This window comes from Vipera ursinii (genome assembly GCF_947247035.1).
Source record: "Vipera ursinii genome assembly, chromosome: 2".
Lineage (NCBI taxonomy): Eukaryota > Metazoa > Chordata > Lepidosauria > Squamata > Viperidae > Vipera > Vipera ursinii.
In genome coordinates this window covers 6,475,105-6,494,674 of record NC_139513.1, presented here as the reverse complement: position 1 = coordinate 6,494,674, position 19,570 = coordinate 6,475,105, and the positions used below count along the sequence as shown (strand labels likewise).

Here is a 19,570-nt window from a genome sequence, read left to right as displayed (position 1 = left end):
GGTGGTCATTTGAAATGAGGTCCCTGCCTTTCTCCTGTTGGGTCTCCAGTGGTGCTTTCTGGGTGCATCTTCTTTGGCCTTTGACAGAAAAGATGTACTTTGAGAAAGAACATTTAAAGATCATATATTTAAACTGACGCTTCACATAGAGACTCGGTTCAAGGGCATCATCCTTTGGCCTTTTTTTTCCTGAATAGCAAAGTTCCAAATACTGTGGATGTATTTGAAAAATATCCGCCTCAGCACTGAAAAGGGAGCCACAGTTGTAGCAATCCAAACTTTCCCTTCAATGGGTCCTGGCAAACCTTCAAGTGTTGCATGGACACGGAGAACTCCATTCATGAGGTTACCATATTCTATAAAGTAAACAAAGACATTGACTTGTCTCCACTTAGAAAAGGGATTACGGAGGGGTAGTTCATTTCTACTCACTGAGAATCGGTGTGATATAACAACACAAATTCCATTCCTGACAAACTCAGGAGTCAAACTCCTGATGAAATTCTCTCCATTGTCTACGTCGAAGGCAAAAAGACCAATCAAATTCCACCTGAAATAACGGAGTAGTTGGATAATTCCTGGGTACTGGACGCCTTCTTTGGGGGCCATCTGGTGCGAGAAGGGGAAATGACTTTTATCACTCAGATCTTCTGAAACAAGTTTATAGCTGATCTGAGGATGAGAGGAAGAATGTATATAGTCAGATCAAGTCCAGAATATTAGGTTTTTATTAATCCAACCTGATTCCTATGATCATCTTTGGAGAGAAAATCAACTAGCATGTGGGTAATACGCTTGTTTTTTAAAAAACAGTCTTGATTAATTCTATTGATCACAATAAGTTCATAAGACTTAATATTTTTTCAGCTATATATGAGACAATTCACTTGGGTTCTTTCCAGAAATTAGTTTTCACCATTGAAAATATTCTTTTGGGATAAGGTCATAGATACAGTGATCTGCTGCATGTGACTTTTCTACAGAAGACCCTTTGGGAGGATTCAGCATATCTTCTCACTCTTTTTGCCTCTCGTACCATCCAAGTGGGCAGCATGAGGATGACAAAACCTGGCTCACTTCAATAAGCCAAATCACTTTGAAGATATAGCAGAAGATTATTAAGCATGCAAAGAACAAACTGGGCACATTAGGCTCCCAGTAGATATTGGCATCCTGCTAAGCAGACTTGAGTGAAAGCAGAACCACAACTTTTATATGTTCATTTCAACATCAAGGCAAAGAAAAAAGGCAGACACAATGTAAATTATCCTATGATGCTTGGAATGATTTTGATAAACTGATCTAGGTGACTTTGGAGACGATGATACAAAAAAGATGTTAAGACTCTATATACAGTGCAAAGAAGACCAACAAGGATTAGGAAGCTGTAGGTTGAAACAATCATAACAGTTGCACGAATTGGATTTGTCTAGTCTAATGGAGAGAAGAACTTGGGGTGACATGATTTGAGAGACTGACACAAAGAAGAGGGAGGTCAACCTACTGTATTCTCCAAAGCACCATAAGGCAGGACAAGAAATAATGGGTGGAAACCTGTCAGTGAGAACAATTAATCAGTGGATCAGCTTGCCTCTGGAAGTTATGGGTACTCCAACATGCACTAACAATATCTTTTTTGATTAAAGAAAAAGAAAGAATAACACAATTTACACCAATCTTAAACATACATTGATGAATAGAAGCTGAAGAAAATGTAGACATACGTGACAAGGACCAATGTCTCAAATGCACTTATCTACTTTGAGCAATACCTATTTGTGCAAAATATTCTTCTCATGCATTGATCACTCAGGGGCCAACCTTTATTTATATGGAAATATTCCTTATTTCAAAGGAATATGTCAGTGAAATCATGGAAGGATCATTAAATGCTTTATGTAATTTATATACTCTTAGATGTGGAAATAGGATCTTCAAAACAATTTGTTCTTCTGCTGGAATTCAAGTGCAGGTTTTCTAAGGAATTAAGCAAAACAATTCTCAAAACAATATAATTGTATTTCTACAAGGAGGGGGCGACATCTTGCCAGAGAGCAAAGGCTTCTTCTCACACTTTTCACCTCTTGCAATTTCACAAATATGAATTCCATGGAGAAGAAAAGCTGGAACTACTGTATTCCTCACCAACCCCCTACCCAATATTTTTAACAGACAACGAAACTCACACAAACCTGTGGAATTTTGTAGGTGCCCCCCATGGTTGACATCTGGATGGAGATGTCCCTGTCAGCTCCATCCAGAAGAGCCAAAAGATTGTCCTTCCTTCCACAACTGTAGTTGGGAACCTTGGCTTCTCCAGTAGAGAGCATGTTCAGCAAGGCATCTGAAGTACCAATGGTATTCATATAGTTGTTGTGGATGCTGTAGCCAAGTGTGAGATTGTGCAGGAGCCAGGGATTCTTGTTGACCACTTGAATGGCAAAAATGAACTGTAGGATTCTTAGCAAGTGTTCATATATAGGACTGTAAAAAATGTTCATATCATCATCTTCACCATCAACAGCAATCAATCAATAAAATAATTCATCTTTGTCTCCCCAGCCTACTAAATCTTAAGCCAATTCTGATGCAAATCTAGGGGAAAATTATAAGTCACCAATTACCGTTTTATTTTTATGAGTATTGAGAAGAGGGATCAAGTTAGTCTTCTCCCAGAGTTAATAGTCACAAATATGCCATTATTTGTAGTAGTATTTTATATTTGTCCAGTAACCAGGTAAAATAGAATCTCCATAAAAGCAAGAACATGGATGAATGTGACCTAGCAAAGCAATTCTAGAAACAAATCATCCTGTATTCCTTATAAGGAGCAGACTTTTAATATAGCCCGGGCAAAGGAAATTTTCGATAACTATATGAATCGAAAGTCAATTTTCGGGGGATGAATGCAGGAGTGGAGGCAGAGGGAAAAATTCACTGTGCTACTGTATTGCTCTCTCAGATTCTTTTAGGGTTTCTTCTGCCCATCTTTGCATTTGAGTCACTTATACAAGATAAGAAGAAAGAGGAGAGCCCTATACATCAACATGATCCAAGAATTTTTTTACATGTCCTTCAATTTAGAAATACGTGGAATGAAAAGAAAAGAAAACCATTATTTTTATTTTTATTTATTTATTTATTTTTATTTTTATTCCATTTATATCCCGCCCTTCTCCGAAGACTCAGGGCGGCTTACAAGCTTAGCAATAGCCTTCATTCTATGTATATGCCTGCTTATTAGGGCTTTCACACACACCCCAAGCGGCATTATTACAAAGTCAGCTTAATTGCCCCCAACAATCTGGGTCCTCATTTTACCTACCTCGGAAGGATGGAAGGCTGAGTCAACCTTGAGCCTGGTGGGATGCGAACCTGCACTAATTGCAGGCAGCTGGTGTTACTTAAGGAGGCATTAGCCCACTGCTCCACCAAGGCATTAAAAATGCAAATGGAGGGAATGCATCTGTAATATACTGAATGACTTACGGAGGAGAAGAAATATAACGAAACCCATCGAATTTTAATGGCTGAAGCAAAGTGTTTGTTGTAGTGACCACCACGCTAATGATATGGTCTCCTGGCCTGTAATAACTTGGTATATCTCCTCTTTCCTGCCGCTTCAAAGTTGGGGGGCATTTGGTTCTGAGCCTCCCAGAGTTTTTCCAGGTCAGTGCATGCATCATCATAAGCAGAAACAGTAGATCCATTCGTCCTTGGACTGAATCAGCTACTTCTCTGTTCCTAACCAGGGAGAGTTAAAAGAATTCAAAGCACTCAAACAACATGGAAATGCCAGTGGTTTTCCTGATTCAGGCAGAGACAAAATGAGCTTTCCATGGAAAGGAGAGAAAGGTATCTTCAACAGCACATCCTCTACGTGTCCCAAAACATATGCCACAAAGTGTGTGACATGAAGTATTTATCCTCTTCTGATGATACTTGTAGATCCCTTCCATGTTGCTTCAGGCTGATGTTTACATCAAAGGCAGTCAGTGGAGGAGTGACAGAAGAGGTCTGGTAAACCAGGATGGTTATAATTACAGTGAGAAACAACATCTCCTCTGGGGTACAAAGGGGTATCTGCAGAAAAGCATATTAGTGAAAAATCAGGAACCTGGGAACACTGTTCTGTAGTGGTTTTATTTATTTATTTATTTATTTATTTATTTATTTATTTATTTATTTATTTATTTATTTATTTATTTATTTTGTATACCGCCCTTCTCCCTAAGGACTCAGGGCGGTGAACAGGGCAATACATAAAAAACAAGATACAAAAATTAAAAATTATTAAAAAGTAATTAAACAACAATGCCCGTAAAAAATTAATACAGATTAAAAGTTAAGATCCATTTATAAAATCCAACCCCGTCCCATCAGGCCAGGCCAGCTTGTTCAAAAAGATGGGTTTTAAGATCGCGCCGGAAGGAGCGGAGATCGGGCGCCATCCGGAGCTCGACTGGAAGATGGTTCCATAGATCCGGCGCACCCACAGAGAACGCCCTCCCCCTGGGGGCCACCAGTCGGCATTCTTTGACCGGTGGCACCCTGAGGAGGCCCTCTCTGTGGGAGCGTACTGGGCGGAGGGAAGTTGATGCCGGCCGCAGGTGGTCCCCAAGGTATTCCGGACCCATGCCATGTAGGGCTTTGTAGGTCATTACTAACACCTTGAACCTCACCCGGAAGACAACTGGAAGCCAATGCAGCTCGCGGAGCAAAGGTGTAACATGGGAGTGTCGGGAAACTCCCAACACAACTCTCGCGGCCGCATTCTGTACCAGTTGGAGCCTCCGAGTGGTCTTCAAGGGTAGCCCCATGTAGAGGCCGTTGCAGTAGTCAAGACGAGAGGTCACAAGTGCATGAGTGACCGTACGTAAGGCATCCCGGTTGTGTTCCTTCCTGTTGGGATGTGTCCAGAGGTGATGAGAGGATGAGGCATGATTGACTTCTGCTGTCCTCTAACATAGTATGTCCAGAGACTCCTGGGAAAGATCACCCAAAGCTATTGAATCTAGTGGCACTCTATGTTGATGACACTTGATTCTAGTGCCATCTATCTTATAATACCTAGGAAGCAAGCAATATTCTTGAACCCTGCCTAATGTTAAGAGTATGGTCTGCTTTTTTTAAAAAAAAAATATTAGATCTCCACGAAAGGGATGTATATGTACATATGTGTACAGTAAATGTATATGTACTGGGTCCTCAGGTAGAGCAACCTGGAATTGCTGGAATTGGGTATCTCTAGGTTAATGAACCAACCTAGCAGTTTGAAAGCACGTAAAAATGCAAGTAGAGAAATAGGGACCACTACGGTGGGAAGGTAACTGCGTTCTGTGCGCCTTTGGCGTCCAGTCATGCCGGCCACATGACCACAGAGACGTCCTTGGAGAAGCGCTGGCTCTTCGGCTTTGAAACGGAGATGAGCACCGGCCCCTAGAGTCGGAAACGACTAGCACGCATGTGCGGGGGAACCTTTACCGTTACCTTTTAGGTTAATGAAAAGGACGAGGGGGGACATGATAGCAGTGTTCCAATATCCCAGGGGTTACCACAAAGAAGAGGGAGTCAGGCTATTCTCCAGGGCACCTGAAGGCAGAACAAGAAGCAATGGATGGAAACTAATGAATGAGAAAAGCAATCTAGTACTAAGAAGAAATTTTCTGACAGTTAGTACAATTAATCAGTGGAACAATTTGCCTCCAGAAGTTGTGAATGCCCCAACACTGGAAGTCAAAAGATTTGACGGCCATTTGTCTGAAATGGTATAGGGTTTCCTGTCTGAGCAGGGGGTTGGACTAGAAGACCTCCAAGGTCCCTTTCAACTCTGCTATTCTATTCTATTCTATTCTATTCTATTCTATTCTATTCTATTCTATTCTATTCTATTCTATTCTAATTCTATTCTATTGTATTCCATTCCATGCCCTTTTTAGACCTGCTCAGCCATCTCTGTGTCCCACATAGCACTCAGCTCTCATTTATGGCTACAAGTAGCTGGTAACACATACAGAGACCTCATTTGATTAAGTGTCTGAACAGATGGATCAAACCAGGTGAAGGTAGCAGAATGCTCATTGGGACTTGGTGAGAGACAGATTTTTTTCTATCCTAGTGTGAAGTTTGGTTCTGGCAGGTTGAGAAGAGAAGACTTCAATCAAGCAGGAAGTCCTAGTAGACATTGGGGACAGCTAAAAGCATGACAAGACACTTAGATATCATGGTCATCTCCCACTGCTGCAGGAGAGGTTGCTAGCCGTAACAGTTCTCTGTGCCGCTGGATTAAGTTCTTTTAAGGCCACATTTAAAAAATAATGATTAACTTGTTGTCTATGAGACTAAGTGCCAGATGGAAATAGCATATTTCTAGAAGAGAAGAAGTTGTGTTGCAGGTATTTCAACTAGTCCACCTGAGGACTGGAAAAGAGCTGATGTAGTTCCCATCTTCAAAAAAGGGGGAAAAACAGATCCAAGAAATTACAGACCAATCAGCCTGATATCAATATCTTGGAAGATCTTGGAAAAGATAACCAAGCAACAAATCTGTGAACACCTAAAGGAAACAAAGTTATAAGCAGAAACCAACATGGGTTTGTCAAAAAAAAAAGATCATGCCAAACAAATCTTATTTAATTCTTTGACCAAGTTACTAAATTAGGAGATCAGTGAAATGCTGTGGATATAGTAAACTTAGATTTCAGTAAAGCATTTGATCCAGTAAACCAGGGGTGTCAAACTCAATTTCATTGAGGGCCACATCAGCATTGCAGTTGCCCTCAGGGGGCCGGGTGGGTATGGCCAGGGTGGGCGTGGCCTACTGGGTGGGTGTGGCTAGAGTGCGTATGGCCTACTGGGTGGGCGTGGCCAGCTCTACATCGTTCGCATCATAGGGTGCCTATGGGGGCCTGGGCAGGAGTGGGACAGATCTGAGGGTCTCTGGCAGAAGGAGGGTCTCTGGGCCAGGGCCAAGGCAGTGGGGGCCGTTCCCTCACTGTTACCAGGATGGCTTCGCGGGCCACATGAAAAAACTTCGCGGGCCGGATCCGGCCCCCAGGCCTTGTGTTTGACATGTCTGCAGTAAACCACAATCTACTTCTTGGCAAACTAGAAAAAATGTGGGATAGACAGCACCACCACCAGATGGATATGTAACTAGCTGATAAAAATGTACTCAACATGTAGTCCTCAATGGAACTACGTCTACATGAAGGGTAGTAAGTAGTGAGGTACCCCCAAGATTCCATTTTGGGGCCAATACTCTTCAATATTTTCATAAGTAAGGGAATAGAATGGGAACTGATCAAATTTGAAGACAATACTAAGCTGGCAGGAATAGCCAACACCCAAGACAAGATAGAAACAGATCTTAACAGACTTGAACACTGGGCCATATCTAACAAAATGAAATTCAGTGTAGATAAAAGTAAGGTTTACATGTAGGCAAGGAAAACCAACTATATAGTCCTATAGTCCTTATAGTTTATGACGATATAAGGACTCCTACCTTGGGCAGGGGGTTGGAATAGAAAACCTCCAAAGTCCTTCCCAGATTTATGATTATAAGATTCTAAGACCCACCCTTCCTAGAAGTTTACAGAAAGTGATGTCTGCTTTTTTTTTAATTAAAAAAGGGTTTAGCCCATTCGCTGCAAAGACAAAGCTTCCCCTTATTAATTAATAACCTGTTACTTCCTTTTTAGTGGCAAGGAGTTTCAAATGCTGATGCTTCATTTGCAAGTTTAAAGATGTTTCTTTAGCTTTAGTAGAGCAGTGGCCCCCCAATGTTTTGGGCACCAGGGAACGATTCTATGGAGAAAAGTTTTTCTGTGGACTGGAGGGTGTGTGATTTAGTGTGCTGCCTGCAGCCCACAAATGGGGCTTCACCTGTTTGCTGGCATGCTGCAGTCTGGTGCCGATCCATGGACCAGGGGTTGGGGACCCTTATAGTAGAGGATAATTCAGATTTTCTTGCCAATTGCTTTCTACACTTGGTGGTGCCTTTCCCCCCCCCCTTTTTTTTCTTCAGTAGGAAACAGATGGCTTACCAAAAAATGGGGAATTGAAATGAGTGTGTAAAAAAAAAGGGTGAAGGCTGAGAGCTAAAATTGGCTTGTAAACACAGATTGTTGCTTTACACAGCTTCTAACTGGTGTCATTATCTGGAAGTGGGCAGAGACATGGGATCAGTTTCAAAGCCCCCACATTATAGGACACCCCACCGGTTGTCCCTGTGAACAACATGAAGACTGTGAATCACACACACACACACACACACACACACACACAAAAGAAGGGATTGTGAGAATATAGGAAGACCCCCTCCCCCATACCGTCTTTATTATGCTTCTTCCTTGACCTTCCAAGGAACTCAGACACACAAAACGATTGGAGAAAAGTGACACTTGTCATTTGTAAGCAAGACCCCGACTCAAATCTGAATGTCTGGGATCACACAAAATCCACTAGGATTTAGTTTGTGTATCTCACTGCTGGCACCAGTTTCTGTAGAAGAAAATACAGGACCCCCAAAACCCAATAATCAAGGCTCACTGCAGATTATTTATTCAATGTAGACTGGAGGAATTTCCCTAGAAAATAGTGGGAGGAAATCCTGCAGACAAAAGGATGCACTAATATTTTTATATTTCAGGAAAGGAGGACAACATGATAATAGTACAAATGCATATTTAGTACATGATGTAAGCATGAATATATCAAGTTATTTTCCCACCTATCTACTGTTACTATCCTCAAGAAAGAGTTATTGTCTAAATAAAAAGAAACGTCAGCTGCATTGCCATAGCAGTTTTGGTAAAATGTACTGAGAAATAAAACTGTCATGGTTGCCACATACAATCCTTCTGTATTTCCAGCTTGTTAATACTTTCCTACTACTCCAAAAACTTGCTTTCCTTACAATCTTAACTTCTGATTGCTGTTTAATGATTTGAAGCAAAACTGTTGGCCTAGTCATCCCTGGAGAACAGCTTGGACCATTTTCTAGGTTTGGTCTGTTGGTGGAACTTGTTGAGAGTTGACATTCCTCTGTCTCACATTTCAGCATTTCTTCTGGTCATAACCTGCTCCTTTGTATTCAGGTCTGGCCTCAGAATGATTATGTAGCACTTGGGGATGAAGATGCAACACAGTAGACCAGCACTGGAGGACAAGATGGAGAAGACCTGAACAGCCACCATGTATTTCCCTTTGGTGCTCAGATAGGTGGGCACAAAAGTCACCCAGACACTGCAAAAGACCAGCATGCTGAAGGTGATGAGCTTGGTTTCATTGAAGGCCCCAGGAAGATTCCTAGCTAGGAAAGCCACTGTGAAGCAGGTGGCAGCCAAGAAGCCCAGGTAACCAAGGGTGATGTAGAACATGACAACAGAGCCTTCATTGCATTGCAAGAGGATTACTCCAAGCTGGGAGTGGAAGTCAGAGTCAGAGAATGGGGGAGAAACTCCCAGCCAGATGGAACAGATGATAATTTGGACAGCAGAACAAGAAAGGATGATGGAGTTGGCCAAGCTCTTCCCCAACCATCTCTTCATTCCATTTCCTGGTTTTTTGGCCAAGAAAGCCAGCACCACTGTGATGGTTTTGGCTAAGAGAGAAGAAATGGCAACTGAGAAGATGATGCTAAAAATTGTTTGTCGGAGAAGGCAGGTGGCTTTCCTTGGTTGGCCAATGAAGGGAAGAGGAGATAAGAAGCAAACCAGGAGGGAGACCAGGAGGATGTAAGAGAGGTCCCGGTTGTTGGCTTTGACAATGGGAGTTTCTTGGTATTGAATGAAGGTGATTAACACAAAAATTGTGGTTAGGAACAAGAGCAGGGCAAAAGAGACCAGAATGATGCCGAGATATTCTTCATGTGACAGGAAGGTTATAACTTTGGGGATACATTGGATTCGGCCTTGGTTTGGATATTTATCATCTTGACACTTGGTACATTTTTCTGTATCTGAGAAAACCAAAAAGCAGTATTTCTTTAATATTTTGCACTTTTACAGTTCAAAAAAAAATACTGTGAAACAGCTGATACCTGGAGCATTTTCCAAGGTGTATTTATTAACATTTCCATAGAGAGAAGACAAGAAGAATATTATATTTTATACAATATATAGGTGCGGTCTATAAAATTGGGAGAAGTCTTAGGAGCTGAAGGATTTCCTGTGTAATGTGCAAAGCCTTCATAGATGGCAATTAATGAATGATTTAATCTTTCTAGATTGAGTTCCTGGGTCCTGCCAGATGGCACCTCTTAATATACTAGACACACCTGATGGCTATCTTGTGAAATCTAGTGGCCTGCCAAGGAATGCTAGTCCTGCAAATAATCTGGAACAGCTACTAAGACTATGGGTGATATGGGTGTAATGAGGTGCCCAATAACTGTCCAAACACTTCATTATGGGCCAGTGACATCTTCTTAGTTATCCTTAAGTGAGGCCCATGTAGAACACATTGCAATTACCCTTCAAAGTAGTTAACCTGAGAAAAATCAAGGAAGTCCAAAATTCCCAGAGAGGTTAATGTGGAAGGGCACATCCGAATTAAGAATCAGAAGAGATAGTTTCTCTGATTGTACTTGTGATTGCCCAAACTGTCATACTCTTCTCTTCCCAGCATTCCCTTTGAGGTCATTTTGCTATTCTTTCCTTTAGATAAGAATTTGTGCATTTTTAAAATAAACAAGAAAACAGTTAAACTCCAGTGTGTCTATCAACATGTAGTTTCATCAAAATACTCTGGATGGATCCATTTCCACAAGTGTTTCCATTTTGTTCAGTGTCACTCACCTTCCTGAGTGGAGATGGTCCCCTCTGGACAAGGAATGCAGTCATAGCAGCACACTGGCTCTCCTTCTCGAGCCTGCTTGACAAATCCAGGATGACAATTTTCCACACATTTGGACTGTGGCAGAGACTAAGCCGGAAAAACAAGGAATGCCAAAGAAGATGTCTAAATTAAGCCCTACTGCCCAAATGTAGAAGATAAGTTAAAACCACAATTAAAATGAAACCCGTCAGACCAGACCGGATTGCTTAAATAGATATGTTTTTAGATCGCGTCGGAAGGAGCGAAGGTCGGGAGCCATCCGGAGCTCAACTGGTAAATGGTTCCATAGGTCAGGCGCGCCCACAGAGAACGCTCTCCCCCTGGGAGCCAGCAAGCAGCATTCTCCGAACGGTGGCACCCTTAGGAGGCCCTCTCTGTGGGACCGTACCGGGCGAAGGGAAGTTGATGCCGGCAGCAGGTGATTCCCAAGGTACTCTGGACCCATGCCATGTAGGGCTTTGAAAACCATTACAAGCACCTTGAATCTCACCCGGAGGATAACTGGGAGCCAATACAGCTCACGGAGTAGAGGTGTAACATGGGAGTATCGGGAGGCTCCCAATACAACTCTCGCAGCTGCATTCTGTACCAGTTGGAGCCTCCGAGTGGTCCTCAAGGGCAGCCCCATGTATAGAGCATTGCAGTAATCTAAACGAGAGGTCACGAGTGCATGAGTGACTGTACGCAGGGCATCCTGGTCCAGATAGGGCCGTAATCGGCACAACAGGCGAACTTGGGCAAAGGCTCCCCTAGTCACAGCTATTATGTGGTCTTCCAAAGAAAGCTGTGAGTCTAGGAGGACTCCCAAGTTACGGGCCCTATCTACGGGATAGAATCAAAACCACGTGAAGTACCACTCTACAAAGCCTTAGCAGGACCAAATTTGGAATGCTGCATCCAGTTTGGGTTGCCATGATATAAGAAAGGTGTTGAGACTCTAGAAGGAATGCAGAAAAGATCAACAAGAATGATTAGGGGTCTGGAGGCTAAAACACAGTAAGAACAGTTACGGGAATTGGGTATGTCTAGTCTAATGAGAAGACAGATTGGGGGACATGAAAGAAGTGTTCTAATATTTGTGGGGCTCTTATAAAGATGAGGGAGGTCAAACTATTTTCCATAGCACCAGTAGACAAGACGAGAAACAATGGATGGAAACTAACGAAGGAGAGAAGCAACCTAAAACTAAGGAGAAATTTTCTATCAGTGAGAACAATTAATCAGTGGTACCACTTGCCTTGTAAAGTTGTGGGTACTCCATCATTAGAGACACTGGAAAAAAAAGACTGAACAACTATTTATCTGAATTGGTATAGGGCAGGGGTAGGCAACCTCGGCTCTTTTATGACTCATGGACTTCAACTCCCAGAATTCCTGAGCCAGCCATGCTATACACATGCTGGCTCAGGAATTCTGGGAGTTGAAGTCCATGAGTCATAAAAGAGCCAAGGTTGCCTACCCCTGGTATAGGGTCTCTTCCTCAAGCAAGGGGTTGGACTAGAAGACCTCCAAGGTCCCTTCCAATTCTAATGTTCTATGTCCACCACCCATGGAAAAATCAATATAGACCTGAACATTAGGCAAGAAGTGTCAGGGATTCAGTTAGATAAATGTGAAATCTGTAACTAGCTCCAAAATGTTGTAGGAGACACGACTACTGTCAAATTCTTCATTTAGTTCTTCCCTTTTTCTTTTGGCATATCTCATTGCAAGGAAGGACTTTACTACTTAATATAGGTTGGATGGATGGAATTGAGAAATGATCTAAGCCAGACATGTCAAACACAAGGCCCGGGGGCCGGATCCGGCCTGCGAAGTGGTTTCATGTGGCCTGCGAAGCCATCCTGGAAACAGTGAGGGAACGGCCCCCACTGCCTTGGCCCTGGCCCAGAGACCCTCCTCCTGCCAGAGACCCTCAGATCTGTCCCACTCCTGCCCAGGCCCCCATAGGCATCCTTGATGCGAACAATGTAGAGCTGGCCACACCCACCCAGTAGGCCATACGCACTCTAGCCATGCCCACCCATTAGGCCATGCCCACCCTGGCCACACCCACCTGGCCCCCTGAGGGCAACCGCAATGCTGATGCGGCCCTCAATGAAATTGAGTTTGACACCCCTGATCTAAGCATTTAGGACAAGCAGTGCTTTCATCCCCATGACCATATTGACCTTCATTTGTCCATTCTTTGTATATACATGATTATAAAATGTGATCATGTATTTGTATTAAATTTCTAAATGATTAGTTTTTCTAAAATGTTTACAAAGTTTTTATCGTATTAGATTTATTAAAATAGGATAAAACGTGATGGAGAAAGAAACTTTTGACCAGTAGGTTCTTGAAGGTTTCATGTGGACTCCATAATAATCTCAAAGCTGCTACCCTTTGAAAGCAGTCCCAGACCATCTCCCAGTTAGGAAGAAAAAGAAAAAGTTCCTGGGGGGAAAAAAGGAAAATGTTTGGAGAGAGAGAGATGTTCCTTGAGGATGAACAAGGAACATGAGTCCAAAAACCTGGAAGAATAAACCTCTGGTCCTGGTGAGCAACTCAGATTGGATCCTATGTGTCTATTTGTCTACTTATTTATTCAATTCATGAGAGCATGAGAACGTGTCCTTGGGGGAAAAAAGTAATTGACATTTTTTGCTAGAGCACATGGGGCAACTTTTATTTTATTTTTTTTTATTTTAATTCCATTTATATCCCGCCCTTCTCCGAAGACTCAGGGCGGCTTACAAGCTTAGCAGTAGCCTTCATTCTATGTATATGCCTGCTTATTAGGGCTTTCACACACACACCCAAGCGGCATTATTACAAAGTCAGCTTAATTGCCCCCAACAATCTGGGTCCTCATTTTACCTACCTCGGAAGGATGGAAGGCTGAGTCAACCTTGAGCCTGGTGGGACTCGAACCTGCACTAATTGCAGGCAGCTGGTGTTACTTAAGGAGGCATTAGCCCACTGCTCCACCAAGGCTCTTTTCTTTTGAAGAATGATAACTAGGTGACACCAACCTGCATGGAAAGACAGACCTATATTTCTGTCTTATATATTTCTTATTTCTGTCAATAAATAGTATCAAAACCTCCCAAGCAGTCTAATAATACTAGGTTTCTATTTCCCACATTCAATTCTCAGTGAAGGTCAACCACCTTGGCTTATCCCACTTGAAATGGATCCTAAGGACTTGGAAAACAAATAAAGGATACCAATATTCTCCCACCTTGTTGATCATCTTTAGCTGTGAAAGAGCATTTTGGTTAATAATAAGTCTGTCTCTTTCAAAACTTGCCAGAGTCTTGTAGCTGGCAACTGCCTTAGGGAGAACCACCAAGCTCAGTATATTCAGATCTGCTGCTATGTTTCCATTTTCATCCAAATAAAGTTTCATCCAGGAAAAATTGAAAAAATAATTCTTCTCCAGAAAAGGATGGAACTACAATGGAAATATCCATGAATTTTAAAAACAGTCTACTCATATTTAAATCTTTCTACTACAGTTGTCCAACAGTTTGCAAATATTTTTAGTTGGGAGTGCAAGTCTCATCATCACTATCTTCAAAAATGAACATATATAGCAAAATTGACAAAATATACTGACAAAATATAATTGACAGTATTTCTCAATTATTGGGTATATTCTACAGCAGCCCAATAATAAATTGAATGATCAGACAAAGAGACTATCCATGAAATCCCTCAGAACAATGGGACGATTTCATTTGCACTTTTTACATATTACTTTTTATTGTATAAATTAAAACCATTCAAGACACATCAAGATGGCTTACCAAAATGGGCTAAAAATAGAATGAATTTTAAAACAGACACAAGTGCAAATTTCTTCACAAAATGAAGAAATATGAGATGCCAGGGAAAAGAGATTAGGGATACCAAACTTGATAAGAATATTTGTGAAATGATCTCATAATAATAGTTGATTGCAAAGCAAATTGTGAGTCAGTGGTAAGATGCCCATGGAAAGAAGGCAAATATATCCATAAAAATCTTAGAAATGGTTTTTTTTTTGTGAGACCCCCAATTAAAAAAAAAGGTCCCCTTGCAGGCATCATACTTGGAGAAGACATTGCAGAAAAATAGCTTTAGGGAAGAGCTATAAAGCCCTTTAACAAGCAAATGAGCCATGTTGCTCTATGGGAGCTGAAAATCAGAAGATGTTTAGGTGGATTCCAACACAATCTCTTGGCTGGAAAAAGGAGGATCACTCTTCCAATAACTGAAAGATGTTACAAAGAAACTTGATACCTGCTCAGTGTTATTCCAGACTGTCAGATATGGAAAAAATTAATTTAGTTACAATAGAAGAGATTTGAACTGAATTAGAGAAAAATCATCGTGAAAGGAGAAGCAGCTGAGCCAATGAAAAATAAACTCCTGTCTGCTTTTCACTAATTGTCTTACTGCAAAGACTAAGCAGAAAAGCTTTGATAGGGATTGGACTAGATCAGGGGTCTTCAAACTTGGCCCTTTTACGACTTGTGGACTTCAACTCCCAGAATTCTTCAGCCAGTGTGCCTGGCTGAGGAATTCTGGGAGTTGAAGTCCACAAGTCAAAAGGGCCAAGTTTGAAGACCCCTGGACTAGATGATCTCAGCATCTAGTTTAAATGTATGAAGGTAAAATTATTTGATTCTAATCAGAAACCCATGCCTAGAGAAATATATTTAAAATGATACATCCCTTTTAAAATTAATCATGTTTAATACCAAAATATATCTCTCATGGTGCCTGGTCTTGGGAATATTATGCCCTGAGCAATTAGATTGGCCAGTCCTGTTGGCCTTTCATAGCACAAGGAAGAGCCTTGGTGGAGCAGAGGGCTAATGCCTCCTTAAGTAACACCAGCTGCCTGCAATTAGTGCAGGTTCGCATCCCACCAGGCTCAAGGTTGACTCAGCCTTCCATCCTTCCGAGGTAGGTAAAATGAGGACCCAGATTGTTGGGGGCAATAAGCTGACTTTGTAATAATGCCGCTTGGTGTGTGTGTGTGAAAGCCCTAATAAGCAGGCATATACATAGAATGAAGGCTACTGCTAAGCATGTAAGCCGCCCTGAGTCTTCGGAGAAGGGCGGGATATAAATGTAATAAAAAAAATTAAAAAAAAAGTTGAGATGGTTCCCTTCCTTCTCCAAAAGAACAAAGTTTTACAGATCCTTGTCAAGACCACCTACCTGCCAGGGCTGCAGCTTTACAAATCCCAAACTCTCTTTGCTATCCTTTCTTCGCCTCCTGGATCTGGAGGAATACGTAGCCTTCAAAACATAGGCAAGAGTCATAAAGAGACTGTAAAAATGGGGATAATTTGGGATATGGTCCCTGTTTCTTTTCTTTTGGATCTCCAGTGGTGCTTTCTGGGTGCATCTTCTTCGGCCTTTGAAAGAAAATAGTTTCTTTTGAAACAAACAGTGAAAATATAGATCTTGAAACTGGGGTTCCACAAAGAAATACTCCTGAAAGCCATCATAGTTTATCTTTTCTTTTAACTGAACAGAAAATTTCCAAATACTATGAATGTATGTGAAATGTTTGTGCCATCTCAGTATCAATCCTGAATCAGGTAACACAATCCAGACCTTCCCTTCAATGAATCCTGGCAAATGTTGAAGTGCTAAATGGAAAGGAAGAATTCTGTCCCAAAGATTAACATTTTCTGTGAAGTGAACAAAGACATTGACTTGTCTCCACTTAGAGATGTCATCCCTCAGAGGTGCTGTGTATCCATTTGTTGAAAATATTCGAGATATAACAACACAAATTCCATTCCTGACAAGCAAAGGAGTCAAATTCCCCGTGAAATCATCTCCCCTCTCTGTGTCTGAAGCAAAGAGACCAATCAAGATCCATCTAAAATGGAGGAGCAGCTGAACAATTGCTGGGTAGTGAACCCCTTCTTTGGGGGCCATCCAGTAAAAAAAGGGGAATTGATTTTTATCACCTGAATCCTCCGAAGCAATTTTCACACTGATCTGAAAAAGCAATGAAGAATGCTGCCTTATATATGGGGTCAAATCAAGTCCTATACTTCATTTTAATAAATCCAATCTGATTCTCATATTTTCGTATTAGAAGAGTTTATTGTTGATTATTGGAGCAAAAATCAAAGATATGGCTGAGAACCTAACCAAAATAATTAGGCCCTCCTTCACATAGGAATGAATGACACAACAAAGAACTTGAGTATCCAGTTTTGGTCACCACGATGTAAAAAAGATGTTGAGACTCTAGAAAGGCTACAGAGAAGGGCAACAAAGATGATTGGGGGATTGGAGGCTAAAACATAGGGAACGGTTGCTGGAATTGGGTATGTGTAGTTTAACGAAGAGAAGGGTGAGGGGTGACATGATAGCAGTGTTCCAATATCTCAGGGGCTGCCCCAAAGAAGAGGGAGTCAAGCTATTCTCCAAAGCATCTGAAAGCAGGACAAGAAGCAACGGGTGGAAACTAAGCAAGGAGAGAAGCAACCTAGAACTAAGGAGAAACTTCCTGACAGTTAGAACAATTAACCAGTGGAACAACCTTCCTCCAGAAGTGGTGAATGCTCCAACACTGGAAGTTTTTAAGAAGAGACTGGACAGCCATTTGCCTGAAATGGTATAGGGTTTCCTGCCTGAGCAGGGGGTTGGACTAGATGACCTCGAAGGTCCCTTCCAACATTTTATTATTATTATTATTATTATTATTATTATTATTATTATTATTATTATTATTATTATTATTATTATTATTATTATTATTTAGGCAATAAAGTTAAGGAGTTAGGTGCACAAGTAGTGTTCTCATCAGTACTCCCAACAAAAAATTGACACCCATTGAAAGTAAAAAGGGTTGGTATCAGCAAAAAAAACTTTGGTTTCCTAGATGTAATACATTGGGATTTGTTCTCCATGTAAAATATCATTATTGTGGTTAATATGTAGAAAGTATGATCTTTGCATCACAGCTGCACCTTCTGATTGTGTAGAAGACCTTTTGATTGGACACAAAGCCTCTCCTCACCTTCACAAGTATGCAACAAAAGTCCCCAAAACAATGGGGATGATTTCATGATACGTTATGGCTGCTTTGGACATGGACACTTTCCACTCTTGATCTCAATCCATGGCCATGGCCCCTACAATGACCATAGTGAAAAGCAGTTGTTGAATTCCATTGAGAAGATATGGTTGAATTCCTTGCACATCCACCAACAAAGCACACACTTTACAAGATTCAGAAACACAGAGACCAACCTGTGGAACTTTGTAGGGGCCTACTAATTCTGACATTAGGCGAGAGATGTCCCTGTCAGCTCCATCAAGTAAAGCGAAAATGTTGTCCTTCCTTCCACAGCTGTAGTTGGGAACATTGGCTTGTCCAGTGGAGAGCATGTCCAGCAAGGCATCTGAAGTACCAAGGGTGCTCCAATAGTTGTCACGGATGTTGTAGCCAAGTGTAATATTGTGCCGGAACTGGGGTCTCTTGCTTACCACTTGAATTGTGGCAATAAAGCGTATTATTGCTGTCTTGCTAAAATAAAAACTAGTGTAAAAAATATTCATGTTATCACCATCATTTACAGCAATAATAAAATAGATTTTTTCAATGTAATCCCCTTTGTCTCCCCAAGTCAACTAACTCTTAAGCCAATACTGATACAAAATCAGAGGCAAATGATATCACCTCTCACTATTTATTTTTTATGAGTGTGGAGAAGATGGGATGGAGATATTCTTCCATCAGGGTTAAGAATCAGAAATACCCCATTGTTTGTAGCAGTACTATTTTTCATCTGTCCAGCAATCAGGAGTCAAAATCGTTCAATCATTAAAGAAGAACTACCATAAAACATTTCATAAGTGACCCAGAAAAGCTATTCTAACGATGACTCATCCTCTGTTCCTACAAGGATTGGGCACAGAATATCAAGAGCAGTTATAAATATATATATGAATGGGCTGATCTAGTACAATGCTTTCAATAACTACTTTAAACAAAAAAACAGTATCCAAATGATGAATGAAAGACTGGATGGGAAGAGAAAAATAATCGGGACTTCATTCTGTTGGTTTTTTTTGCCCCATCTTTGGATCTGAGTCTCTCCCACAAAATAAGACAAAAGAGAGAAGCCACAGAAATCCAAAGGATTCAGGAAATTAGACAGGTGCTGGAATACAGGAGTGAGTGAAATAAGAATTAAAGAAAAAAAGAGTGTTATAAATGGAAATGGAGGGAATACAAATCCATCATACTGAATGATTTACCAGCGAGTTTGACTAGAAGGAGCCATGCTGAAAGTCAACATTATGGGCAATATTTTTGTGGTAGAGATGACTATACCAATGAGATGGTCTCCTGACTTATAAAAGTTCCGTGGCTTTTTTCTATCCTGCTGCTCCAAACTCCATGGGCACTTCCTTCTAAGCTTCCCAGAGACTGGCTGGGATACCAGCAGCATCAGAAGCAGAAACCGGAGGTCCATAATTCGCAGGACTGAATCAATTCCTTTCCTGTCTTTAAACAAGAATAACAAGAAAAATCAAAAGCATTCAAAGACTCTCAGAAGATGGAAATGCCAATGGCTTTCCTCATTCAGGCAGAGAGAAACCAAGTTTCATCTGAAAGGAGAGGAAGGCATAGCACAACCCCTGCCTATCACAACACTTGTGCCACACAGAGGGTGATCTGAGGCATTTATTCTTTTCCGATGCAAGATCCCTTCCATGT

The 19,570-nt window shown here is 41.3% G+C and overlaps 2 protein-coding genes and 1 long non-coding RNA gene across 3 annotated transcripts in view; 2 read left to right on the top strand and 1 right to left on the bottom strand.

The window, feature by feature from the left end:
• LOC310635946 overlaps positions 1-19,570 on the top strand; it is an 871,275-nt gene that overhangs the window by 516,728 nt on the left and 334,977 nt on the right. The gene's annotated exons all lie outside the window — the stretch shown is intronic.
• The window catches only part of LOC310633274 (vomeronasal type-2 receptor 26-like), a gene marked incomplete at both ends in the record, with an annotated part of 160,537 nt that overhangs the window by 93,378 nt on the left and 47,589 nt on the right, over positions 1-19,570 (top strand). The window lies entirely within an intron of this gene.
• LOC310633276 (vomeronasal type-2 receptor 26-like) lies at positions 16,012-18,405 on the bottom strand (the record flags this gene model as incomplete). The annotated part of the gene is made up of 2 exons (XM_083350976.1): positions 16,012-16,833; positions 18,097-18,405. 2 exons carry the CDS (start codon positions 18,403-18,405, stop codon positions 16,012-16,014), a joined length of 1,131 nt encoding a protein of 376 aa, XP_083207102.1.